This window comes from Medicago sativa, chromosome 1, assembly GCF_051527215.1.
Source record: "Medicago sativa cultivar Bolivia chromosome 1, Bolivia_mono, whole genome shotgun sequence".
Lineage (NCBI taxonomy): Eukaryota > Viridiplantae > Streptophyta > Magnoliopsida > Fabales > Fabaceae > Medicago > Medicago sativa.
In genome coordinates this window covers 5,444,153-5,471,614 of record NC_140749.1, presented here as the reverse complement: position 1 = coordinate 5,471,614, position 27,462 = coordinate 5,444,153, and the positions used below count along the sequence as shown (strand labels likewise).

General features: G+C 31.7%; 2 protein-coding genes and 1 long non-coding RNA gene across 6 annotated transcripts; all 3 read left to right on the top strand.

Annotated features, from left to right (window-relative positions):
* The first annotated feature begins 8,191 nt into the window (after window positions 1–8,191).
* On the top strand, window positions 8,192–11,749 carry LOC146951997 (NAC domain-containing protein 2-like). The gene is made up of 4 exons (XM_085742496.1): window positions 8,192–8,629; window positions 8,879–9,043; window positions 10,933–11,067; window positions 11,495–11,749. The coding sequence occupies exons 1-4, from the start codon at window positions 8,192–8,194 to the stop codon at window positions 11,747–11,749; spliced, it is 993 nt and encodes a 330-aa protein (XP_085598622.1).
* A 3,997-nt stretch (window positions 11,750–15,746) lies between these two features.
* On the top strand, window positions 15,747–16,060 carry LOC146951996 (uncharacterized). The gene is made up of 2 exons (XR_015008715.1): window positions 15,747–15,845; window positions 16,001–16,060. It is a non-coding gene; the product is annotated as an uncharacterized LOC146951996 (long non-coding RNA).
* Window positions 16,061–19,046: 2,986 nt separating this feature from the next.
* On the top strand, window positions 19,047–23,164 carry LOC146951995 (LisH and RanBPM domains containing protein). 4 transcript variants are annotated; one of them, XM_085757358.1, is made up of 10 exons: window positions 19,082–19,232; window positions 19,325–19,382; window positions 20,094–20,164; window positions 21,115–21,256; window positions 21,716–21,863; window positions 21,942–22,017; window positions 22,116–22,227; window positions 22,336–22,427; window positions 22,683–22,778; window positions 22,812–23,041. In XM_085757358.1, the coding sequence occupies exons 3-9, from the start codon at window positions 20,132–20,134 to the stop codon at window positions 22,728–22,730; spliced, it is 651 nt and encodes a 216-aa protein (XP_085613484.1). In that variant the 5' UTR covers window positions 19,082–19,232; window positions 19,325–19,382; window positions 20,094–20,131; the 3' UTR covers window positions 22,731–22,778; window positions 22,812–23,041. The 4 variants fall into 4 exon arrangements, with proteins under 4 accessions (XP_085613479.1, XP_085613471.1, XP_085613484.1 ...); XM_085757345.1 differs by having other exon boundaries at window positions 19,059–19,232; window positions 22,683–23,164; XM_085757363.1 differs by having other exon boundaries at window positions 22,298–22,427; window positions 22,683–23,164.
* The last annotated feature ends 4,298 nt before the right edge of the window (window positions 23,165–27,462 follow it).

The following is a 27,462-nucleotide window of genomic DNA, read 5'->3' as shown; positions in this document are numbered from 1 at the left end:
GAATAGATAATCGTTTGTTAGTGATAATAGGTTAACGTTCGGTAAAACCTTCAAGAATTATTAGACCACCTAAGGAATTAGGGGCTGTAGTTTAAGAAGAGGGTCCTAACTCAAGGGATTGATTAGGGCTAATTTGTTAATCATCGTAAACTAGAAGAGGGTTCATAACAAATAGGTGCAGTAGACCAATTAGGGGAACTTAGAGGATTCGACGGATCTGATCTCATCTTTCTCTCTTATTTTCTAACCAAATCTTTATTTTATGTTTATTTACTTTTTACCCAAATCAAATCTACTGCCTAGTGGCAAACAAAATAACTTTTACACATCCTAAATATTAACCTTATTGCTGAATTGAGATTAACACAGTCCTCGTGGGATCGATATTTTTACTACTTCGATAGTATTTGGTGCACTTGCCAAACGTCTATCAAGTTTTTGGCGCCGTTGCCGGGGACTGTTGAGTCATTTCAATTTGGCAATTACGTTTTTATTTAGGATTTCTGTCATTTATATTTTTGTATATATATATTAAAAAAAAAATATTATGTTCTTTGTTTTCTTCTCATTGTACTGTGCTACTGAAAAGTTTATCCAAGTTTTGCAGCTATGATAGACAGGGTACTCCTCTATGACACAGAAGAGATTGCTAAGTTGCAGTATGAAAAATATATGCTATCTTTTAAGATCAAAATTTTGGACAACAAAATCTCGAGTTGTGGTCATTATGAGGCGAATCAACCAGGTAGTAATGGTGAAGGGAAGAAAGAGGTGATCAACATCGATTACAATACTCAACTTCAGAATATTTTAGATGATTTCTTGGTGTCAAATCAAGTTTCATTTGAGAAGTTTGATGTTCAGTGTGGTGATCTTGTTGAGAAAGCACATGAGTCTCAAAGGAAGCTAGTTCAGATGGAGACTGAATGTCACAAGGTTGTTGTGGAAGAAAATCCCAAAGTAAGGAGTGTTGACATTTTCCCGAAGTCTGAACCAACGGAGGTTGAGGAAATCACTCGTGTGCAGATGGATGCACGTCCTTCTCTACGGTGGGAGAGCTTAAACTCTAAAGGTTTAACGGTGAGATCATGGGAGCATCTACTTCTTTGCTACAAATTCATGGAATTCCTACCAAACAAGAGGAAGAAGAAGGATGATGTGTTCTTTCTGACATATTTGCCACCCTAACAGTGGTTGAAGCGTCAAGCTCAATGACGTAAAAGAAAGCGCTTGGTGGGAGGCAACCCACTATTTATTTTTCAGGTATGATTTTATTGCTTTCAAAAACAAAAACACAAAAATATTTTTCTTTTCTTCTAATACAAGGCAGGAAAGTTTTAAAAATTTGTTCAAGGATACCTCTTGCCAAGAAAATCATGCAAGGTACTGATGTCTTGCATGATTCTCTCCTCAAAAGTTTTTCAGAAATTAAAGGAACTCAGGCATTTTTCAAGAAAACAAAAATTTTGGCCTGAGGAAGCAAAACACACTCCCTGTTTCATCAAAATCGCGCCGCTCTGTGTATTTTGGCGTGCCGCGATTTTGAGGAACAGAAAAGCATTTTCCCTGTTTTAACAAAATCGCGCCGCGCCTTGCATTTTGGCGTGCCGCGATTTTCACCAAACAGACCTATAAAACCAGCCTTTTCCACCATTTTTCCCATTCCATTCTTCCTACCTTTCTCTACCAAAACTTCCCTAAACTTCCCATTCACTAATTTTTCTCATATTCATCTCCTTATTCACTTCCTAAACATCATCTACCCATAATCCTATCATCAATTCATCAATCCAAACCACCATCAAACCACTATCATTCCCAACTTTCCCAAACTTTACAAAATTTCCCTTTCACCATCTTAAACCACAAATGGCCTCAAACCAAAGAAACATCCGCTCAAAGAAAGCCACCAACCCCAAGCCATCCACAAGCAAAGCCAAACGCCCTCGTACCGCATCCGAACCACCCGAAAACGCCATTCATTTTATCAACGACCAAGCCCAAGAGTTCCACAAAGCCATGAAAAGTTTTGAAGTTGTGGGGGAGAGGAAGTTTGAATTCACAAAACTTGTGAATTATCCGTTCTTTGAGGCTGAGTTACGAAGGAGAGGGTGGACGAAGTTGAATGAGATGATCGATGAAGCGAACAACAAAACCGTGATTGTCGAATTCTTTGCAAATGCACGGGTTTCCGATACACCCTTTCAATCTTTTGTTTGGGGCAAGATCATTGATTTCAGCCCTGAAGCCCTTAATGCATTGCTGAATGTTCAACCGCCGGAGGAGTGTTGGGTTGAGAAACTGAGGAGGGAAATCACTGACGATTTCAATGCCACCAAGCAAGATCAAGGGGATGGCATCTTTGAAGGATTGAGGACACCGGGGGCTGGACACTCGGATGATGATGTGAACATGGGCTGATCTACTGATGGATTAGCATTTTCTGCTTTGTATTTTAATTTCAGTTATTTTTCTTTTGATGTATTTTCTTTATTTTCTTTTAATGTCGAAGTCCATTGAACTTATTTCCCTATTGTAATTGCTCCTGCACTTGTTTATTATTAATGAATTTGTTTTGTTTCATGTGACCTATTCCAGTTTAGTAACAGTTGTTTGATGAAACGGTATTCCAAAAGTTCTAAAGGAGGGGTGACTTGATTCAAAGGCGAAGTGTACGGCGTTGCTAGGTAGTCACATACTCCCAGAAATCTCAGCCATAAGGTTCATTGCCGAATTTTGTTTTTCAATTTACTTATATTTAGATTAGTTTTCCATGCAACTACATTTCTAGAACTTGCATTGTTTCTCTATTATTGATTGGTCTTTGTCAATTACACACTGAGGCAAAAGTGCTTGGTCCTGTGAGCCTTTTTGAAGCCTACCCTGTTTTAATTCGTTGAATTTATCCTTTCTTAACCAATTTTGAGCCGGTAGGATTAGAACTTTTTGTTCGGTGACAAAATACATTACAAGCCTAGAGACTTTTAGGATTTGTCCCTTAATGTATTTTCTGAGTTAAGGCATTGTAGTATGTTGCTAAAGATTAAGTTTGGGGTTGCCATTGGAATTTGCAACCAACTAAGTTTGGGGTGGGGGTACTAGAGAATAAGAGAACAAAAAAAAAATGAAAGAAATATGAAATTGTCATGCAATATATACACAAAAATGGTGTATCAAAAAAAAAAAAGAAATTGAATGATGAAAAAGGGACAAAACATTGAAAATCCGAGTAACTTCAAACTCGATTGTCCCTAAATGTTAAAAATATTCTCTAGTACCTTTGCATTGATTGTTATTCCACAAGGTGAATGATTGAAGGATTGAATTTTGTGCTTTAATTTCCGTAGGAATGCCTAACTCAAATTTTGTGTAGCCTACTTATCCAAATATATCCCACCTTTCACCTAAGCCCCGTTATAACCCTAAAGACCTCAAAAGTGTGTAATGATATTGACTTTGATTGATGTTTAGAAACTTTTCAAGCGTATGGTAATATGTAGACCTGCATGTCGACTGGTAGAAACCTATTTCATATTGTTGTGTGGAGTTGTTAATTGGTGGATGCGAACAAGTCAAACTAGCTCATCTTTAGCTAGAAGGAGAATGAACTTTTGGGTACTATCGTTTTGTCAGGTAACTGTTATTTTACTGTCATTTGTCACTGTTGCAAGCAAATTCCTTGAGGACAAGGAATGGTTTAAGTTTGGGGTTGTGATGACATTCTGTCATTACGTAATATTAGGGACTTATTGTGACATTTTGATAGAGTTCTCATGCAATTTATACTGTTCTGGAGTGCAAAAAGCTTAAAATTTGAAGTCTGTTCGAAGGAAATCGCGCCACGCCAATTTCAAGCCGTGCTGCGATTTTTGAAGCAAAATTACATCCTCCCTGTTTGAGGGAAATCGCGGCACGCCAATTAACAAAGCGCGGCGCGATTTTGACGGGTCAGGCCCATGACTTCTATAAATACTGCACTCAATCTGAAGAACAAGGGTTACGATTTTGGAGAGCAAAGTGCGATTTTGAGACATCAGAGACGGCTAGAAGGGCGATTTCTTCAACCTTTTACCAATTCATGTATGTTTTAATTATTTCATTGATTATGCTATTTGTAAACTCGATTATGAGTAGCTAAATCTCTTAGAGATTAGATCCGAGATGAATCTTTGTAACCCTAATTGACACATGTTGCTGTGAAACTCTATTTCGTTTATGAATTCAATTCTAGTTTATTCAATTCAATTGTTCTTAATGCTTTTTATATCTTGATCACATATAACTTGATTTCGTGAGAATGAATGACCACTGACCATGGCTTTCAACTTAGACCTAATTGAATTGTTCTAATAAACAGGGTTAGTCTAGGAATAGATAATCGTTTGTTAGTGATAATAGGTTAACGTTCGGTAAAACCTTCAAGAATTATTAGACCACCTAAGGAATTAGGGGCTGTAGTTTAAGAAGAGGGTCCTAACTCAAGGGATTGATTAGGGCTAATTTGTTAATCATCGTAAACTAGAAGAGGGTTCATAACAAATAGGTGCAGTAGACCAATTAGGGGAACTTAGAGGATTCGACGGATCTGATCTCATCTTTCTCTCTTATTTTCTAACCAAATCTTTATTTTATGTTTATTTACTTTTTACCCAAATCAAATCTACTGCCTAGTGGCAAACAAAATAACTTTTACACATCCTAAATATTAACCTTATTGCTGAATTGAGATTAACACAGTCCTCGTGGGATCGATATTTTTACTACTTCGATAGTATTTGGTGCACTTGCCAAACGTCTATCATTTACTATAATTTCATCATATTATTTGCAGCCATTTTGTCTATGTATACTTTTAACTTGGATACTGTGAGTTTGTTTGCAAATTCATCATTTACATTTTTAGTGATGTTGAATAACGTAATCTATCAACTTGTATGAACAAATATCGTTTTGTTTTTTTTCAAACAAAATATAAAATTGAGTAAATTACACTTCCGTCACCTTTTAAGTTAAAATATATACTCCCCTCCCTTAAAAAATAAAATTTATATTCTCCTTCCCCATGAGATGCTTGAATTACAACCCACTCACTTAATAATTAAATATGCACTACAATTTAATCTATTTTAACATAAATAAATATTTTTGCAATATCTACTAATTTTAAAACACCATTTAAGAAAAAAATCATTTATTTGTAATTTAAATGTCAATGATGAATAAATTTAAATATATTGTTATTAATTTCATAACTTAGAATATAAAATTTATTTTTAAATAATCATATTTTATCGACTTTAGTATTTTTTCTTACTCATTTTAATTTTATTTTGTGTTGTTTTATATTTTATAATTTATAACAGGGTTTAAAACTAAATGTTAATGAAATTGTGAATAAAAATAGAGAAAAATATGAATTTGAATTTTGATTATATTAAAGTGGACCCACAATAGTATTTTTCTTCGGAGTGTTCGATTTTTTTGTTAGATATATTACCAGAAATAAATAAAAAATTGTTAAGGGAGGAAATTGTAGATTTTAACATAAGAGGGGTGAAGAATGTAATTCAAGCTTCTTTCAGGGGTGAGATGTGAAATATTTTCTAGTATGTTTTGCATAAAATGGGAGGGAAGTGTATATTTTAACATAAGAGGGAAAATGACTGTATTTCAAACATCTATCAAGGAAAGGGAGTGTAATGTACTCTATAAAATTTCATTGTATATGGTCTACACAAACATAATATAAAAGTCACACTTGTTTGACAATTAATGTCATATTTATACTTTTTGAATATTTTTACTGCACCAACGTGTGTACTATAAACAATATTTTTTTTTTATAAAATATTGATTTTTATTAAATTATATGTATAGATGTTTGTGACTTTTAAATAGTAATAAACTATTTTTTTTAAAAGTAACAAAATATGTTTATCATTTACTAACAATATGTTTGAAAATTCAACCTCCCACTCCACTCGAGCAATTCGTGAGGTGTGTTGGAATAAAGGGGATGAGGATGCCATGATTCTCAATGTCGATGGAAGTGCTCTTACTAATCCAGGGAAGGCAGGGTTTGGTGGCTTGGTGCGTAACCATGATGGAACATTTCAATTTGGTTTCTATGGGAGTGTAGGTTTATCTAATATTCTCCATGCAGAAATACAAGCACTTTTAGTGGGCATCAGACTGTGCTGGCAGGCTAGATATAGGAAAGTAATGTGTTTTTTCAGATTCCTTGCATGTGGTTCAACTTGTCACAGAGGGAACATCTCAGTTTCATCATTATTCGAATGAGCTAGAGATTATTAGAGATTTCATGGCAAAAGATTGGGCAATATCGCTTCATCACACCCTTCGCGAAGGGAATGCTTGTGCAGATGTGCTAGCAAAGTTGGGAGCTAATAACGTAGATCCTTTAATTATGCTCCAAACGCCTCCTTCTAGTTTGTCATTAGCTTTGCTAGCTGATGCTCTTGGGGTGTCCTTTGTAAGGATGTAATCCCTTATTTTTCTTTTCTTTTTTCTTCTTTTTCTTTTCTCATGTAACCAAATTTTTTTTTACTAACAATATGACAAATATAATAAAAATTATTATCTTTTCATTATTCCAGTTATATCCGTAAACAAATTTATTGTTAAGAAATGTTATATTGTTGGTATTAATGAAAAAGATAATAATTTTTATTATATTTGTAACATTGTTGGTAAAAGATAAACATAATTTGTTACTACTCCCTATGTTCCTTTTTAAGTATCGTTTGAATGTGGATTTAACATTTTGATTTAACCGTCGTTTTGGTATTTTAAGGGTACAACTTGCGATTATATACCTTTTGTCAATTACTCTTATCTTTCCCAATAAAACTAATTAATGCTACATATTTGGAAAATTAAATTTGTTTTTTTTCAAACAAAGTTTTTTTTTTTTAAACAAAAATTGTTTCTTGTTATCTTAAAATTGACAATTGTTTGTTATGAGAGAGAGATAGAGTGTACAAAGAAATAGGAATTTGTTGGAGAAAATGATAGTAACTAACAATTGTTTGTTATGAGAGAAAGATAACATATTAATTTTATTGAAAAAAGAAAGTGTGTGAGTATAAAATAGGAATATATTGGTGGACTAAAATAAGGGTATAATGGAAAGTAAAGGTACAAAAAGATACTTGCTAATTTGATGTTAATATTCCAAAACGATACTTAAAAAAAGAATGGGAGGAGTATTCAAAAATCATCAAAATCTAAACATATATATCATTTTAATCAAAATCGTTCTCGTGAGCGTAGCTCAGTTGGTAGGGACAACGCGTAAAAAATATGCAAGGTTCGGGGTTCAAACCCCGGCCACCACAAAGAAATTTTTTAATCAAAATCAAAATTTTATAAAAGAAACGTTGATTATAGTTTACGCGCATTAGCAGAAAATCAAAACTCAAACCCCGGCCACCACAAAGAAATTTTTTAATCAAAATCAAAATTTTATAAAAGAAACGTTGATTATAGTTTACGCGCATTAGCAGAAAATCAAAACTTTAAATAATTGTTCACGTCACACCTTATATGCTATCTCGTTTAATAGCTCAGGTTTCTTAAAAAAAAATTGCTCACGTGAGCTTAAAAATTTGAAAGTTTTTCGGGGTTCAAACCCCGGCCACCACAAAGAATTTTTTTAATCAAAATCAAAATTTTATAAAAGAAACGTTGATTATAGTTTACGCGCATTAGCAGAAAATCAAAACTTTAAATAATTGTTCACGTCACACCTTATATGCTATCTCGTTTAATAGCTCAGGTTTCTTAAAAAATTAATAGCTCAGGTTTCTTAAAAAAAATTGCTCACGTGAGCTTAAAAATTTGAAAGTTTTTGAGAATTAGATAATATTTGATTTTAAATTTAATTTAGGTTTTTTTTAAAGAAAATTTAAATTAGATCATATTTGGTTTGTTTCAAATTTAAGTTACGATTACACTACCAAAAAAAAAATTTAAGTTACTGATTTAATTTTCTTATCTTTAATTAGGGAGATCTTTTTATTTTTGAATAAAATCTTTAGGGAGATCTTTTAGGTCAATTAAAACTGAATTATCTATATATACTTAGTTCCCTTATATTTGAATGACCACAATATAATTTGAAGAGAGAATACTCTTTGTTTCTCCACTTTACAATTCCAAATTCACAAATATGGCTCACAATTCTCGATCAAGTAAAAATTTCAAACCTACAGATGGTGAACTTCTTCGATCATTCCTCTACAATAAAGTTCACGATATACCAGTGCCCAACTATATCAATGTTCTTGAATATGACTTATTTGATACCATAAAGAATCCTTGGGAGATTTGGGAAGAGTTTGCAAGTTCTCACTCATATCATGGAAAGGACTTATATTTCTTCACTACCTTAAAGAAGAAATCTGCCACTAGTAAACGTTTGATTCGTACTATTGGAATTGGTACGTGGGAAGCTGAAGACACCGGAAAAAGTATAGTTGACAAAGAGACCGGCCAAACCCTAGGTCTAAAAAAACGTTTCCGCTTTGAGAAGAGTTACACTTCTCAAGATGGTGGATGGATCTTGCATGAATATAGCCTTCACATATCTTTGATTAACAATGCTTCGGTAAGCAATATGATCATATATTTATATTTATATTTATATTTATATTATTAGTTAGTTAGTAGTACCTATTAAATAGTGACCACCCTTACCTCATGAATTATTTTTTTGGTTGAACTAAGACCAACGTTTAAATACTAAGTTTATACTAATTAGGGTTTATTTTCTGGTTTGTAGCACTGCATGTCAAAGTGACAATTTTTCCTTGGTATTGTGCACACATTTATAATCTGCTTTTGCGTTTTTTTGCAGGCCAGCAATTATGTTCTATGCAGATTCAGAAAGAATTTGAAACCCAATCCAAAAAATACAGAAAAAAGAATCGATGACCAATCAAATTCTCACTTGATGAATAGCATTGGACAAGATAAGCAAGGAAAGACAGTTGTTCCCGGACCTGCGGAAAACGCCATATCTGTAAGTTACCATACTATAATTTGATTGGCTACTAATATTATGTTAGCTTGATTAGTCGTTAATTATAAAGTGATTTTTTTGTGTGTGGGTGTCATAATTAGTGATTTTATGCATTCAAGATTGAGTTCTTCTCAACTTTGTCCCCGTCGTATTTGTTTTTTCTCTTCCCTTTTTTTATGTTAGCTTGATTTTATGCGTTCAAGATTTACTCTTTAATGAACAATATTTTTTATGAAATTGGTTTTGATTAAAAAGGATGGTATAAACATTTTTACTTTCAATTTGTAACGAACAATTCTTATCTTTTTCAATAAAACTAAATATAACATCCTTTTAAACAAGCTTGTTTAAGATTATAATTATAAGTGAAAAGCCACCTCAAAATCTTTTTTTTCTTTCTAAAAAATCATCTATTTTCTTTATATATATTAGCGAAAAGTCGGACACTCACGTATCCATTTTTCCACTCTTTTTATTGCGGTGATGTTTGAAAATTTACGAACGACGTTTTTTTTATGAAATTTTGATTAAAAGTAAAAATATAAATGATTTCTGCTTTCAAATTATAACAAATCAAACTAACCATGATTATCTATTTCAATGACACCAACAATATAACAAAAAAATATAATCTAAATTCTTATTTTTTTAATAACACTGATAACAATCTTTATTATAAAAAAAATTGTTTAAAAGTATAATTGGGATAATGAAAAAGTATGTATAGATATATTTTTCTAGTTTGTTACCCTTTTTAAGGGATAAAGGAAAAAAAATTGAACATATATAATCATATCGTGTTTGTTACACTTTTATTTTAATATTTGAATTTACTCTTATCTATTTGTTATGTGTGCTATTTGTATTGAAAGTTGAGGATAATTTTTGAAAAAGAAAATGTCAGCCCAAAAGAGGCAAAACATGTTATTTTCTTTATATATAGTATAGAAGTATAGATATAGATATAGATATATATATTTTTGGACAAAAACATATATATATATATATATATATATATATATATATATATATATATATATATATATATATATATATATATAGAAGTATAGATATAGATTATTATTATTGTTGTTGGTGGTGGTGGTGGTTTTAGTTGTTTCTTTGTGATTTTTTTGTGGACAGTTGTTTCTTACCGAACAAATTTCTATTTTTTTTTATTTTACACTTGAAATTTTTAACAATGTTTATCTTGTTTATAAAATTTCAACTCTTCATGAAACCATTATTATTGCTAGCAATTTTTTTTTTTAATTTGCATATAACAAAAAACAAATTTTGTTGGAAAAAAACTTGAGTTTTCCAAATTAATAGTATTAATTAGTTTTATTTATTTATTTTTTTGGCTGAGTATTGATTAATGTTATTGAAAAAGAGTAAGTAAGAGTAATTGAAAAATGATATAATTGACAAACTGTACATTAACTATGAAAACGATTAAATCTGATCGCTAAATCTATATACTTGAAAAGGAACGAAGAAAATTGATTTGATTGCAAGAGTCTTTCCGGATTTTTAATTTTTTTACCCAGATTTGAATTTGATTATATCCGGTAATCTTGTTCAAATGTTATAGATTTTTTAGTTAACCAAATTTTATTTAAATACAAAATTTGGAATAAGAGTCAACTAAAAAGAGAAAATTTGGAACAAGAATGAAATTTGGAATATCGTCTCTCCAAAATTTTTAGCTGACCAGCAAAGTTGAACATGATAAAGTCTTTCCAAATCTTTTTTTTTTTTACATATTGAAATCAATTTTCTATTTTTACGATGTAATACTTTGTATATACAAATACAATCTTCCTTTCTATATGTAATGATAATTCAATTTTTTTTACTGAACACTCTTTTGCATTCTTGATTTTTAGGACATCATTGTTTCGAGGAAATTTGTTCATGAAGAACCAAAATGTCAATCAAATGGTGGACACAAAAGGAGAAAGGTGGGAAATACTTGGCCAGAAAAGACCGTGGTTCTTGGACTTAAAGCTATCACCAACATTGTATGTATTATTTGTGTGTTTCTGTATATATGTGTTATTTATTTGTTGAAGGAACCCAGGGATTTTGTTGATATATTAATATTAGTTATTCACAAATGATCATATGTAAGGTTTAATTTAAGAGAGTTTTGTCCCCGTGTGCATATATCACTTGGTATAGACAATGCATTGTTATATGAAGATGTCGGTGTTCGAATCTCGATACTCCACTTATTCACCTTAAAAAGTAAATCATAGTCCATTTATTTGATCTATTTTAACATTTTGAATTTTGTTAATTCATGTACTAACAAAAATTGTGTGTTTACTCTTACCCAAACACATTATTCAAACAATGAAAATTTAAATGAGAAACAAATATGAAATTCAAAAATTGTATTCATAAATTAACTCCTTATTATTGTGCTCCTGCATTCTCATTTTCCAGGAAAATATTGATCCAAATTCAAGAAATCAACTTGATAGTGGAAATATCAAGATTGATTTGGTTAAAAGTGCCAATACGACAGAGGAAAAATCTAACAAAGAAGATGGTGATCATATTATAAACAAAGATGAAGATGGTGATATCTCTTGGCCTGAGCTTTTTGCAAGGGAACTCATAGAGGCGAATGAAGGAAGGTTAATCGAAGAGGAGGATATTGAAATGATTCCAAATCCTGGCAAACATTGCTATGTTTAAAAGGAGTTTATGGTAGCTAATAGTACATTTTTTTTTTTTTTTTTTTTTTTTTGTGGTTGTTTGATAGAGAATGCTTGTATATGGTTCAAGGATATAAATAGCGGATCTTGAAAAAAATGGTCTGTACAAAATTGTTACACCACAATAGTTTATATTTGACATTACTTTGTTCGAAATAGAGTATCGCGCAACAACAATGATTTGTCAAAATTTCGCTACGCTAGCTATAACACCGTTATTTGACAACACCGATGTGGTTTCAGAATATTATTTCAGTATAGCTCGGTTGGAATGGACAATGCATAATATATGCAAGGTCAGAGTTCGAATCCCGGCCACCACAAAAAATGTTGGATTGTGGTGTTGGAGCTTCCACACTTTTGCAAATGTTTGTTCATCGACCTGTATTTGCATTCTCTCTCTTTCAAATTTTCACCGTTCTTGCCATGTAAGAGATTTCAATCGGCTCTTGGAAGAGTTGATTGAAGGATCTTTCATGCCATAAATCTGCATGTTAACAAGACAATTATTAACTTATTATCAACATAACATTTTCTATAGTCCTTATAAACTGCTAAGTGAAAGGTTGTGGCAATTCAAGGTTCTCATTATGTTCAAATTCACTTTTCCTTTTCTAGCAACACCATGCTCGTGTTCAAAATAAATACTCAAATTCGGCCCTCAAATATTTTGCACATCAATTTGCTCAAACATTGTTTAAAACAAACATCATTTTGGTTCCTAGATATAGCTTTGGACATCAACCAATCAATTCAATTTCATTTAGATAAGAACTGATATTCAAAATCAGTAAAAAAACGGACTTAATGTAAGGACTGGACTTAAGAATTTTCACCCTTAATTTTTAAGAAAAAAATTGTTATATATACATCACACTGACACTTCAAATTAAAGACTTATCTAATGTTTGAAAATTTTATTATATATACATCACACTGACACTTCAAATTAAATGTTTGTCTAGTGTCTAACGCGTTACCTTCAATCACTTTTAATTTCTCAAATTATTGTTGGCATGTGTTGCAACCTTTTGGAGCCTATGCATGACTATATATAATATAATTTGGTGAGATTTGTACGCAAAAGAGATTCATTATACATGCATAATAGATTTCTAGTACATATTCTACACGATAAATTTAAATTAATTTCACCGTGTTTTATAGTTGTTGGTTGAAAATATACATATATATATTGAAGAATCCCACATTGTTTAGAATTTTAAAAAGGAAGATGTAGAACAAGGTAAGCATGGTTATTTTTTTGAAGTGCAAAACAAATAAGTTGGTCCTTTCACTCAAGGTTTTACCTAGGGATGTAACGGTTCGGTTTGGATTGGTTTTTAGTAAAAAAAAATGTCCGAACCGATGAAATCTTCATCGGTTTGGATTGGTTCGGTTTTCACTGTTTTTCAAAAAAGAAACCGAACCAAATTCGGTTTGGTTCGGTTTGGATTGGTTCGGTTGATCGGTTTATTTAAAAATACAATTAAAAAAAATCATATTCTCACAAAATATTTCATAGATCTTTGTATAATTGTATTTCATATTTTGTTTTTTCATGTTCTCTATTTTTCAAACAACTTTTTATAATTAACCTTACTCTATATTTCATAGATATGATCCAAGATTCATTCATCCATCATTCTTAAAAAACAACTTCATCAAACTCAAATATTTCAATCATTCATGATCCATACATGCATCATTCATCAACAAACACAAAATTTCCAAAACAACATCCTAAAATTAAAACATAGTCAAAATAACAAATCCATGCAAACTGAAATTAAAACATCCTGAAATTTAAACATCATGAAATTATGGTCGCCATGAAATTAAATAAAAACATCCAAACTAAATCAATCCAATTCCAACGTGAGTCGTCAACTGATGAGATAAGAAGAAGATGAGAGAAAGTGAATGGATTAAAAAGTATCTTATGTTTAATTTTGAGCCTAAGCATAAGTTTGTGTAAGGCATGATAATATTAGTAAAATAAGGAGTGTGGTTATCATCGGATTGGTTCATCGGTTTCACGGATCTCAAAATGAAAAACCATGAACCAAACCAAATTAGATCGGTTTCAATTGTTTCGGATCGGTTTCAAACCGAACCAAACAAGGTCGGATATTTTTTCGGTTTGGTTCGGTTTGGACTTTCGGTTTCGTTGGTTTTGTCCGAACCACTTACACCCCTAGTTTTACCACTCGAGAGTTTACATCAACTCGTTTTATCTATGTAAACTCGATTTGTAAACTTGTACGAGTTTACCTAAAATTAAAATTATATAATATTTATTATATACAAGACATATGTAAGCTAACATAATATTGCAAATATGTCACTAATGCAAAATATGACTTCATTATAAAGGCAAATTATACATAACCACCATAATAATAATTATGTTCAATTTAACATCAACATAGAAAATCATAACTTTCATAAGACTCTAACCGGCGTCAGAATCGTCGACGTCGAAATATTTTGTCACCACCGCAACCTTAATTGTTGTGTGTTCCCCTGTTCGTCGTTTCAAAACTTAAAGAAGAGAAAAACTTTTTGGACTTTTAGAAGAAGTCAGACAACGTATAATGTTAATAGTAAAGGAACCGTTTATGTATACTTTGGGGTTGAAAAAAGAATTGGGTTTTAAAAGAAAATTGGTCCAAAAATGGCCCAAATTAAATATAAAAATTTGAACGTAAACTCGGTCGAGTTTACACGAGTTTAACATGTGTAACTCGGTAAAACTCGTCAAATATTCTGATTTTACCAAAAACCGAATTTACCTTCGAGTCAATACGATTTTAGCACCTAAAAACGTAAACTCGGGCTAGTTTACTACTCCATTCGTCCCTTTTTAAGTGTCGTTTGAGTGCAAATTTAACGTTTCTGTTTAACTGTCGTTTTAGTATTTTAAGGGTTTATATGATTTGCCAATTATACCCTTTGTCATTTTTTTTTTTTGAACAAGGCAAAATGGAATATATATATATTACCACAAATAAGGAGACCCAATAGCACAAGGTGTGCCAAAGAAACTACCAAAGATACACAAAGTTAGTCTCTCAAAGCCAAAAACAACAAAACTAATTAATGATATATATTTGGAAAACTAAAGTTTGTTTTTTTAAATAAAGTTTATTTCTTGTTATCTTAAAATTGACAATTGTTTGTTATGAGAGAGGCAGAGTGTGTAACAAAATAGAAATTTGTTTAAAAAAAATATAATAACTAACAATTGTTTGTTACAAAACAAGGATAAGATATTAAATTTATTGGAAAAAGAAAATGTGTGAAAAAAATTGAAATATATTGGTGGATTAAAGCAAGGGTATAATAGAAGCAAACATGCAAAAATATGTTTCGTTAATTTGGTGTTAAATATTCTAAAACGACGCTTAAAAAATAATGGAGGGAATTATTAACACTCAATGTGTGGAACACTGCTTTCACTTGTTTGCTTTCTTGCTTGACAAGTCTCTTAGGTGTATATATATATACATAAGCTCCATTTATTCGTTTCAAGCTGCACCATTGAAAAAACCTTATAAGTCCTTCCTTCCACTGAGAACGAGAATCACACGCCTGCGTTTTTGTTTGTTTGTGGTGCTGAAACCCTAGCCACAGTCGTTTGTCACCCTTCCTTCATTCTTCATTCTCATCTCACAGGTACGGTACCCGCTCGATCCTCTTGGAATTTGATTTCTTCTTTTTCCAATTTTGCTTTTGCTATTATTCAATTGCTGAATTCAACGTTTATTCCTGTTTGCGATTGAATGTTCAATTTCTGAATTCATGCTGTTACTAATTTTTTCATATTGTTAAAAAAACTGTCTTCATGAATGAAATTATTTACTGTTGTGTTGTTCGGTTCCCTTTCTCTATTACTATTTGGTTAGGTTTTGATTTGATTTGATATTGTAAATTCTTGTTAATTTTTTTGTTATTTTTGTTTTACAGAATAGTAGCTAGCTAGCTAGGGATAATGCCGATAATGCCAAACGAAAATCCTCACTACAAAAACGTGATTTCCGATAGACACCTATTGATCTTAGGTGAACGCAAAAGTAAGTAACCCTTGCCTTGGTTCTGAGTATTTTATTATGCACTTCAATCCCTTTAATTCACTCATCGCGTGGATATTAGAGTGAGTGTTCATGTGTGTGTCGACTCAAATAGGTGTTTGTTTTTCATGTTCTTTCTGTCTATCTACTCTTTATAGAGCCTGTGCGAAAGAAGAAACCTTCCAAGTCAAAGAAGAAACGGATTGCACGTCGAAAAAGACTAAACAAGCTGAAAATCAAACCTGAAGCATCTTCATCATCTACGATGAAGAATTTACCTGAAGATTATGATTCGGAGGTGGAATACTGGAATAAGCACGCTGATTGTATTGCTCTACAGTTGGAATTGGATAACACCCATGGTAAGCCTCCCATATGTTCTTCACACAGCTGCCTTTAACATTGATTCAAAAAATGGTAAGTATCTGTATATTCCGAATCTCCCTCCCTCCCTCCTCTCTCTCTCTCTCTCTCTCTCTCTCTCTCTCTCTCTCTCTCTCTCTCTCTCCCTTGGTGATTTATATTTTGATTGTTTTTGTTACTCACTTTTCTTATTACTACACTATGTTGATAAAACTCCTATTATCTCTGCAGATTTCGAAAATCCTATAGAGGAAGAGGAGAAGGTATTGTGCTTTTCAATGCCCTTTATAACTTTTACTCACTTTTCTTATTACTACACTATGTTGATAAAACTCCTATTACCAATGCTTGAAAGGATTCTATCCTTTGACTGAATCATGAAATCAATGCCCGGAAGGATTCTATCCTTTGAAAGTGCCCAGTTTCTCATTTTATTTTCGTCTTCATTGTTGCATAATCCATTTAGACTTTCAGTTATGTGTTTCAATGTATCAACTTTTGATCAAGTTGTTTTGAACAAGCTTATCAAAGTACATGCTATAGCTAGCAATAAGCAGTAAATAGAAAGGGAATAAAAAAAGATAAAGAGGATTGAAGAGAGCATCGTGACATTACTGGATAGTTGTTTTTCTGTGGGAAACGAGTTTGTAATGTTGTTTTGGGTTTTCAGAATTTCAATTAGTTGAAGAAGGTTCTCATAGCGAGAGAAATTAACTTGTTTCAAATATTTGAATTAGGTATGCCTAAATCTGGTGTGTTATGTTTGTCTCTAACTAAGTATTTTCCATAAGATTATGATTTGTGTCATGAATAATATTTATATAAATAAATTCAAAAACAATATTCTAACTATTCCCTTGTGATTGTTGTTCCCATTGGAAACAAATTAAAAGAAAGCTCATAGGTTGTAGAATCTCCAACATTATACATCAAAAGAGAATTTAAAAGAGAAGCTATGTGCTCAACAATAGAAATAGAAAAGGAAGAAAAAAGCCACATCGAGCCTACATATGGTCACATTTATTGGTTTCCTGTGGCGGAAAATAGATAAAGTTGGTTCAAACCGTTTGGAAGATATGTCTTTAGGCACAAGAAGGAGAGGAATGTAATTGGTATGACCTTTTCTTGACCACATTGTAAAGTGGAGGTGAATCAGTTTAAAGACAATGTTCCTGATATCAAGATTTCGTGCCAATATGATGCCCCTATGCAAAGCCCGCGTTTTGGCGAAGCGAGAGCACTTGGAAGTAACTTGCGATGAAAACTTGTTTTTTGAAACGACCACAATGATCATTCATTCAAATTCAAAAGAAGAGATTGATTGAAGGAGTTATGGGTTTGTTCCACCTGATTGATCACCTTATACTAAATTTCACGATCTAACCTTGTATAGTGAGAAAATATTAGAGAATTGCGATCTTCCCATAAAATATTTACCAAACTCCAAAAAATAGTTTCCGCAACCAAACAGACATGTCAATGTTAGGAAAAGAAAGATCTTATTAAAGCGAAGCAAAAATACCAAGATTGCAATGCAAAACTTGCTCCATAAGTCTGGTAAAACAAAAATTTCAAAAATAAAAAAAGGAAAGAGAAATCATACTAATGATCATTTTGCAACTATCTCATTTGAAAGTTTAAGTTGAACTCTATCCGTTACCTTACAAAGTCAATCCTTTAAACGTCATGGACATGTAAACCTCTTCATTGAAAAAATATATACGTGTGCGCACGCTTTTCCTTATCTTCCTTAAAAAAAATGCTTTACAATGTCTAATGAATGGTTTCCCACATCCAATTTATATATAAATCTAAAAACTAATATTATCTTAAAATGAATTTGTAAAGCAATAAAAGTTCAAACATGATAAGTTCAACTAGTTATCTAAAATGAGAATGAAATATTTAGTTTTACTTTTAATACAATTAAAAAGGATAATTTACTCATTTCACATTTAAAATCAATTTTGATCTAAATAACATCAACTTATAAGAATCAATTTTTATAAACATTCACATATAAAAAAAAAAGTAAATTACACTCTCCTCTTTTAAAAGAAACTTGAATTACACTCTCATCCCCTCTTATGTTAAAATATACACTCCCCTCTTTTAAAAAGTAAAATTTATACTCCCCTCCACTATGAGATGTTTGAATTGCAACCCCCCTCCCTTAATAATTAAATATGCACTACACTTTAATCTATTTTAACTTAAATAAATATTTTTATAATATATACTAATTTTGAATCATCATTTAAAAAAAACGAATTCATTTCTTTATAATTTAAATGTCAATGATAATTAAATTTAAATATTTTGTTATTAATTTTATAATTTGGAGTGTAAAATTCACTTTTAAATAACCATACTTAATCAACTTTAGTATTTTTTCACATATTTTAATTTTATTTTGTGTTGTTTCATATTTTATAACAAGGTTTAAAACTATATATTAATGAAATTGTGAATAAAAAATAGCAAAAAATATATATACAAAAATTGATTATATTAAAATGAACCCTCGATACTATTTTTCATCAAAGTGTGTTAGATTTTTTTTGCTAGATTATTTGAAATAAGAAAATTATTGAGGGAGTAAAATGTAAATTTTAACACCAGAGAGGAGCAGAATGTGTATCAAGCTTCTCTGAACTCAAAGGAGTGAAGTAAAATATTTTCTCTAAACTCAAAGAAGAAGTGTAATTTACCTATAAAAAAATAGATCCAAATATAAATTAATCCATATCCAATTGACTTTTAATTAAAATCAATTATTCCAAACTCAACTCTACCAGTTTTCACAGTCATCAAACTAAACACATTATTAATCTACAACTCATATTTATTCATAATCAATTCGTGTTAAACCAAACATATTTAAAATTACACGGAGTAGTAATTTATAAATAAGGATTTTTCTCTCTCTTGTGAAATTTTCTCCCTTCCCCAAACATCACCGTCGAGCACGTTCCCGACCACCGCACGCCACCATATCGGAAAATCTCTGTCATCCTCCTCCACGTGGTAAGACCATTTCCGATCACCCCTGCTCGTTTTTCTTCTCCTTACCCTTTGTTATTTATTCTTCTCCTTGTTTTATTTTCGTTCCATCACAGTTTGCGACGAAACCACCACACTCCGCCGCCACCACTCTGCTCTTATTCTTGTTAAAGGGTAAGTGAACTAATCAGATTTCACCATTAAATAAAAAGTCTCGATTTTTATTTCAAACCCTAACCCTATTTTCTTCAAATCCCAAGTTAATCATATTCTTGTGATGGGTTTAGTTCTTTATTCGATAAATCTTGTTTTGGGCCACTAATTTTGGGATATTTTTGGTTGTTGATGGTGTGATTAGTTTTTTGGGACTGTTTGGCTTCATCCATTGTGTTGCTTGTAACCAGCATTCTAGGATTGGGGCAGCAATATCATTATTTGTTTTATTACGTTGAGTTAAAGCTAATTCTATATTTGAATGTAATTACACGTGTTAGTGTCAGACATTGACGTGTTAGTGTCAAACATTGACACGTGTGGGACACGCCTCCGATTTGAGGTGTCGTTGCTTCAAAGCTTTCCTCTTTAATCACTGTTGGGAATTTAAGGATTTTTTTTAATAATCCATTGTGACACTAAAAATGCATAAGCTTAACTCTCTTGGCCGGTATTTGAATTTTAGTCTAGCCACGTCTGCTAGACCCAACCCCGTTGGTATAATAGTATAATTTTTAATGAATTATGTTTTAAATTTTTATTGTTGTTGTTATTATTACTGTTATTAATTTTGCAATCATTTGTATGGTGAAATTAATGTTACAACTTTATATGGTAGTTTGAGTTAGTGACATTTATTGTGTTTCTCCATATATCTTGTGAGTTGTGCAGGCATATTCGCAGAATCCCAATTCCACACCTATTCGACCATGGACGTTGATCCTCGCCAATACGATGATATTGTAAGTAATGTATCCCCTACTTCTTTTTATTGTCTTTTGTACCTATTGCTCTTCGATTATTCTCTTACCAGTTCTCCAATCTCCAAGGGTTACGAGTTTTGTAAACATAGGTTCCGATTTTAGTGCCCTAATATATAATTTGATGCCCAATTAAATTAATTTATATTTGCTTAGGTTGAGAGTATATTACAACTTATTTACTCTCCATTCCTCAAATTTGACTACTCTCTTTGCTTTAAACTAAGCCCAATCCTGTTTTTCACCATTTACCAAACAATAATGAGTGAATGCCAAAACCCTTTATAACCCTTCCATCCAATTTTCCACATCATCAAATCAAGCAACAATGTATGATATGTCAGAAATTTATTGAAATTATGAATTCTTAATTGCATATGCAAGGCCACTCTGTTTTACCTATTTGATATTTAGAACGATTTATTGTATTTAAGATGTTTCATATAGTTTCTGTCAAAACATAGATGTTCTCTATAGTTTGGTCGTTGCCATGATGTTGCTGATTGAAAGTTTGTGTTTGGGTGATGTGTTTCAATATCATGTTCGTTAGATGCTATTTTTGAGAAATTAAACTTTTGTTGTTTTTCTGAATTTTTATAAACTCAAGGTTACCGGGGTTTGTTGTTATGGGAGATCCATTTTTCTGCTTAGTTTATCTGAGCGAAGATGATTTTAATTTAAGCATTTCAGTTTTTGTTTGGCTTTTGAACTTGTTTTTGTTTCACTTATCATTGAGAGGAATAAAACAGAAATTGAGCTCATGCAGGATAGGTACTCCCAGCAGAACCATTACTTATATGGTTAATCTTTAGCCTATTAGGTGCTTTATTGGGTTTCTATTGACAACTATGATTTCCTGGTTGTGTATATTCTCTGGTCACAAATGATTTAGCTTATTTTTATAAATAATGAATACATTAATGTATTTACAGGCAATAAATGAAAAGGATGTCTCCAACATTGTTCTGTCATACCTTATACATAATTGCTATGAAGAATCAGCGGAGTCATTCATGGCCGGCACTGGGGCGAAGCAGCCTACCGATTATTTGGATAACATGGAGAAAAGAAAAAGTATGTTGAATTTTTCTTTCTTTCTAGTTTTGAAGGTTGTTTGAGATGATAACTTTTGATTACTTGTCCAATGGTCCTAATATCATTTTGCTTGGCTGAGTTCTCCAAACTTTCCTAAATATCACTGCTGCATAATCTGTATCATATAAAACATCAATGTTGGAGTACTGAACCTCAAATGGGAAGGATACAACACTTTTTACTCAAAACATATGTGGCTTTTTGACAATGTTGGGTGACTTTTTTTTTGTATACGGATATGTTTTATTCTTTCACACCTTAGTTAAGATAGCAAATAGCCTTCTCTTGACTTCTGTGTGTTTCCATCCCTTCTCTACACATCGGTCGCAGAAGATGCTGGGAGTAGTCCTACTATATATGCAATTAATTGTTGATGTTTTCCATTGAAGTATATTATAGGTTGTAAAGCCTCCCTGATAGTAAATTTCCTGTCTGTAGAAATCTTCCACTCTGTACTGGAGGGAAATGCACTTAAGGCTATTGAGCTCACTGAGCAGCTGACGCCAGAAATTCTAGAGAAGAATACAGATTTGTTGTTTGATCTTTTAAGCCTTCATTTTGTAGAGCTTGTCCGCTCTAGGAAATGGTGAGATGAAATTATTTTTTATTCCAAGAGAGTATGTAGCAAACTTTTTGCTTTAATAGAATCTTATGTTATTGGCAGCACAGAAGCTTTGGATTTTGCTCAGACTAAGTTGAGCGATTTCGGAAAGGACGGAAAATATACGGAAAAACTTCAAGTAAGTTTGCTCTTTGCATAACCATTTAGTAATGCATATTTGCACGTGTTTATGCTTGTTTTAAGATTGATGTGAATATTATGCTGTCCTTATTGCAGGATTTTATGGCCCTTCTTGCTTATAAAGAGCCAGAGGATTCCCCAATGTTTCATTTGCTTAGCTTGGAATATCGTCAACAGCTTGCTGATAGTTTGAATCGAACTATCCTTGGTTAGTTAACTTGACTATTTTATTACAAATTTCAATACTTTATTCTACCCCTATTAAATATAATGCGTAGTTGTCCTTTCTTTTTCCGGTGATGTTGGTGATTGGCAGCATACTTTAACCTTCCCAACTACACAGCAATGGAGAAGCTTATACAGCAAGCCACAGTAGTTAGGCAATGCTTAAATGAGGAGGCTGGAAAGGTAATAGGCAATTTGATAATTTCCTTGTTTCAACTTCATATTTTGATGGGTGCATATTTTATGCCATATCCTATTATATACAATTTAAACCGACACAAATTTCTGTCTAACTGATTAACCATTTAATTGGCCGTCATATTATATTGAGTGAAAATATGTAAGAACTTGCACAAGTGCACCTTTGCAACAAGAGCTATAACTACTACTGTCCACACATTACTCTATTCAAACTGATTCCCTATTTTCTTGCTGCAGGACGCGCCTCGAGTATTTTCTTTGAAAGAATTTCTTAAAAGGAGATGAGAAAGCAATGACATATCTTCCATGAATTGTGGATTGAAGCACAATTGCCTTTTTTTTTTTTTTGGTTACAAGCACAATTGCCTTATGCACGATTATCTTATTATACATTTGTTGCCAAATGTTGGTTGGTGTGATCATTGGTGTAATGTTGCCTGAATGCTATTCTTGTATAATTTTTTTTGCATCAGTCTGGCTATCAAGATCTTTATGGTCCCTACTGCAACATTGCAAGGTGTAGTTCCATGAGAATGGGGGAAAATGCGATTGGTATCAGATGGAGAAAATAATTTATACACGGGGAAGTTGATCTAGTGTGGAGTATTAATATGTCACCCTCCCTTGTTTTTCCCACATTTTAGACAATGTTCAATCAATCATGGGTTTTAGCAAACAAACCCAATAATTATTTTCATGGTATGAATTTTGATGTGAAACGCATGTGAATAGGAACTCTCATGAAGTTAAAGGATATTTTGATGCAAAATATATACTCTCTCCGTAATAAAATACAAGTAAAATTAACCGCTTGTGAAATATATAATCTCTCAGGATAAGATATTGATAGAATTGGTAACATGGAAAATTACTTATGTTGTGGACAGTGGCTTTCTTTCATATTCGACATTAGAATTTCACCGTCATACTTTCTATTGTTTTAATATTTATTGTATTATTTTTTATTTTTTTTATGATTTTCAAATAACAAAACAAGTCTGATTTTTTTAAGAGACTTCAATTCAATTCAATTCACAACCCAAAAAAAAAAATAGCACTTCAACTGAATAATTTACCTCATAGAGGCAACATGGTAAGTCTGCAATCTCATCCTTATTCATAGACTGAATACAAAGAAAAACATTGCCAATCTAAAGGACTTGTTGCCAATCTAAAGCACAAATGATAGAAGTGCACACTTTGTGTCAACTTTTTTTCTCTTACCAACTTTCATGTTAATATCAATACAGGTTTTTTTAAGAGAAATGATATTTGTACAACTATTTTCTGATAAATATTGAACAACTATCTCCCTCATACTCAAATTATGTTTTTATTTCCTCTCTCTATTGTTTTTTGACTAATAAAAAGAGTTAAAAAATATTGTCACAAAATAGTTGTACAAATACCATCGCTCTTTTTTTAAAATCATTTAGGTAGGAAATGTTGACCCGAATAAGAAGATTGTTTTTTGAACAACAATCAAATTTTATTAATAAGTTGACGATAAATATAAGCGGTATTAAATCTGCCTATAAGATAAAGTACAAGCAGTGCTCACCCCACCGAAACAACTCAACGGAAAATACAAGCCACAACCACCCAAACTGAAAGGAAAAAAATTTGGTTTTAAAAAAAGAGCGATTATATTTGTACAACTATTTTGTGACAACATTTTGAATATAAGCTATCTTATCGCCAAGACAAATTTTTAATGACTTCCACCACTTCTCTAACACTTATGTTTTTGAATAAGAAGATTTTGAATATAAGATACTTTTTAAAAAAAAATAAATCAACAAGGAGTGAAATAGAAGAGATAGTCTTTTGCAAAAGTGAAAGTGCGCTCAACAAATAGGGGGGAGAAGGGAATGCTCAGCAATTTGAAAATCGACAACAATTTGTGATAGAAGTGTAAATTAAGTAACACAAATATTTGCCTCTATATCTTAATTTTATCTAAAATTAATATACATTTCAGACATCTTTATTACTCCAACATATTTTATCAATACTCATGATTTTTGTTAGTAGTTTCTATAACAAGGGACATAAGAAGTAGTTTTCGATCTGTTTGTCTTAATTATGGTATGACTTGCATAGCATAATGAGATTTGACTTATTGTTACATGATTTATCCGTAACATCTCAAGTAAGACCTTTATTTATTTATTTATTTATTTTAGATTTGACTTTTTTCTTCTTCTTTATATCCACTGAAACTACTTTCAAGTGATCCTGGACATTCATGTGTTTCTAGAATGAATTATATTCCACTTGTTGACAAGGATTATATTCCATTATGTACTCATCGCGATGTGACTGTTTTTACTAATATTATTTGGCATAAAACAATTTCATTGGAGGTCACTCTTTTTTTTTGGCGATTGCTGCACAAATCACAATTGAATTTCTAACAAAGACAATTTGTTCAGAAGAGGTCGTTTTAACGGTAACGATCAACTTTGTGTAAGTGGTTGTAGTAAAGTTGAAAGCACGAATTATATGTTTCACGGCTGTGATTTATTTGGATATTTGTCAAGAAAAAAGTGTTCATTTGATTCAATTATTTAACTCCGAACACATTTTTCAATTAAAATAAAAAAACTTTGATCTGCAACATTTTAATTTCAGTTTTTGAATTACTCTGAATATAAAGTAGGGAATCCGATAACTGACTAAAATAGTTTAAAATCAAATAGATCACGAAGAAAATAACATATACTATCAAAAGGTCAACTATTTATCTTTCTCACGATTTCATGAAGCCAGTTTGCAGTTTGAAATCTTCACATGAAGATACTGATTATGACATTTCTATCTAAAGAAATTGTTGATTTTTGACTCAAAATTTGATGTTTGTAGTTCTGAAAAAATGGCGGTGCGGTTTAGAAAATCGTGACATGATTTTGGTTCAACAATTTGGAGGTTTAATTTGGTTATGGAAAAATCGAGGCACGATTATGAAAATCATGTACACAATTTTGGATCATGTTCGATACTGTACTGCGTATGAGTTCAAATCATGGAGTGATTTAGAAAATCGTGATGCGATTTGTTTGGATTTGAAACACTATATAAACAGTTTTTGACCCATTCGTTGAAGCACCATGAAAAATCTCATGTAACCAAAGGAGATAACTTTTTGGGAAGTTAAAGGCTAAAGGTTGAGGGTCTTCGAATGTGATTCAAATGATGAAGATGTGGATCTAAGGGAACCAAAAGAGGGGGTTCTTAAGAAAGAGTTTGTGCATTTTGGGAAGAGATTCATAAGGTCGGGGAACACATGAGAAGAGAATCGTTTGTGAGCAACTTGGCTGAATCTTGAAAGATCGAAAGAGAAGATCCTTATGAAATCAAAGGCCAAGAGTTGGTTCTTTTAGTTTCTATAGTTGAGAAACAATTGAGAAACATGTTGGATAATATCTCTTGACCACGAAAAAAGATTAGAAAAAGTGTAAAAATTAGGATTGTTGTGGAAGTTAATTTCTTGTAACTATTTTGTATCTTTCTTGTAAAAAACTCATTGATATCGAATTGAACAAGATCTATCTCCTTCATATGTAGGTCATTGTTGGTCCTGACTGACTGAACAAATCCTTGGTGAACAAACTAATTTCTTTACACTTGGATACTAGATTAGATCTAGATTTATTGCCCGTGTGGTTATTTTGATTATTGGTGCGATTTTTGGTCGTCGAATTCACAACATATTCATGGAGATAAACAAATGTATACAATTCAATTTACTTGTTATTTTTATGGTAAACCTCTGGTTTTTAAGGAAGATGTTTGGTAATTCGGAGTTTGATCGTGAAATGAATATAGTCTGATCAAGATTTTTTTTTTTAATCCATTTGAACAAATAAAAAGCTAAAGCATTTTATATATCGGTGTACTGTCACGTAACATGTCACATATTTGCATGCTATTGGAGTATATACTTAGAAAATGCAGTTATATATCAACGAAGATTCGGTATATTAGAAAGGGCTATAAAATAAGCATTATGCCATAAAATAAGCTCAAATGAACTATACATAAGCCAATCCAAAAAGGGTTTATATTCATAAACAAATTCAGGGGAAACATGTCCTAAATAATTCCAAATACAAATGCTTACTGGGGACATCAGAACACAAAAGTGATTATGTTTTTCATTGAGTATCTGAGTGAGGTTTCTATCTGACAAAATATTATCTATTGTTGTCAAAGTTCCAACAAAACCACAAATACAAGTCACAAATAGTACCAACATATCCATGCTGAAGAAGGATTGAACCTCTTGGTGCAGGACTGAACACATCTTGTCACCATTTAGTATATTTTCGAGTTGAAAGCGATACAACAACAAACGGAAGGAAGAGCATGAATATAACAACACTGACACCAAACTTAATTTGTGTGAAGTTAACCTTCTTTTGTATTATAATCACAATCAATAAGAACCAGCAAGACCAAGTGAAATATACCAAAAAAATTATGAACAAATAAAGAAAAAACCTTAATATCATTAACTTGTCTAACAAAATTCATATATCGAATGGTCCCAGAAGTATCATCCTTCAATTTTTGTTTTTTAATTTTTCAACCGTTCTTTTATTTCATGTTCTTCGCCTTCCCTTCACTTCCAACCTCATAATTATTTTTTTCACCAACTCATCATAATGGTTTATTAAACAAAAAAAGAAAAGAAAACAGACACACACACACACTGCCATAACAAATATAAAAATAACAACATAGTTTACACTCTTTGTCTTCTTCCTTTGATTTTTTCTTCTAAAAAATGTCTTACCTTCAATACCATTTCTCTTTTTTTTTTCGTTCTTTTTTTCCTTATATATGATTTTAGCAATGGATACATCCTTACATGTTCAACTCAAAAACTAAAACTAACAAAATCTACCCAAATTACATAGACCTCCTCGTACTAAATTCCTACCTCTACTACATCTCTCTCGATGGTCTTTGTAGCAGCCCAACCAACTTCAAGTGGTTGAATTTCATTGGGGAA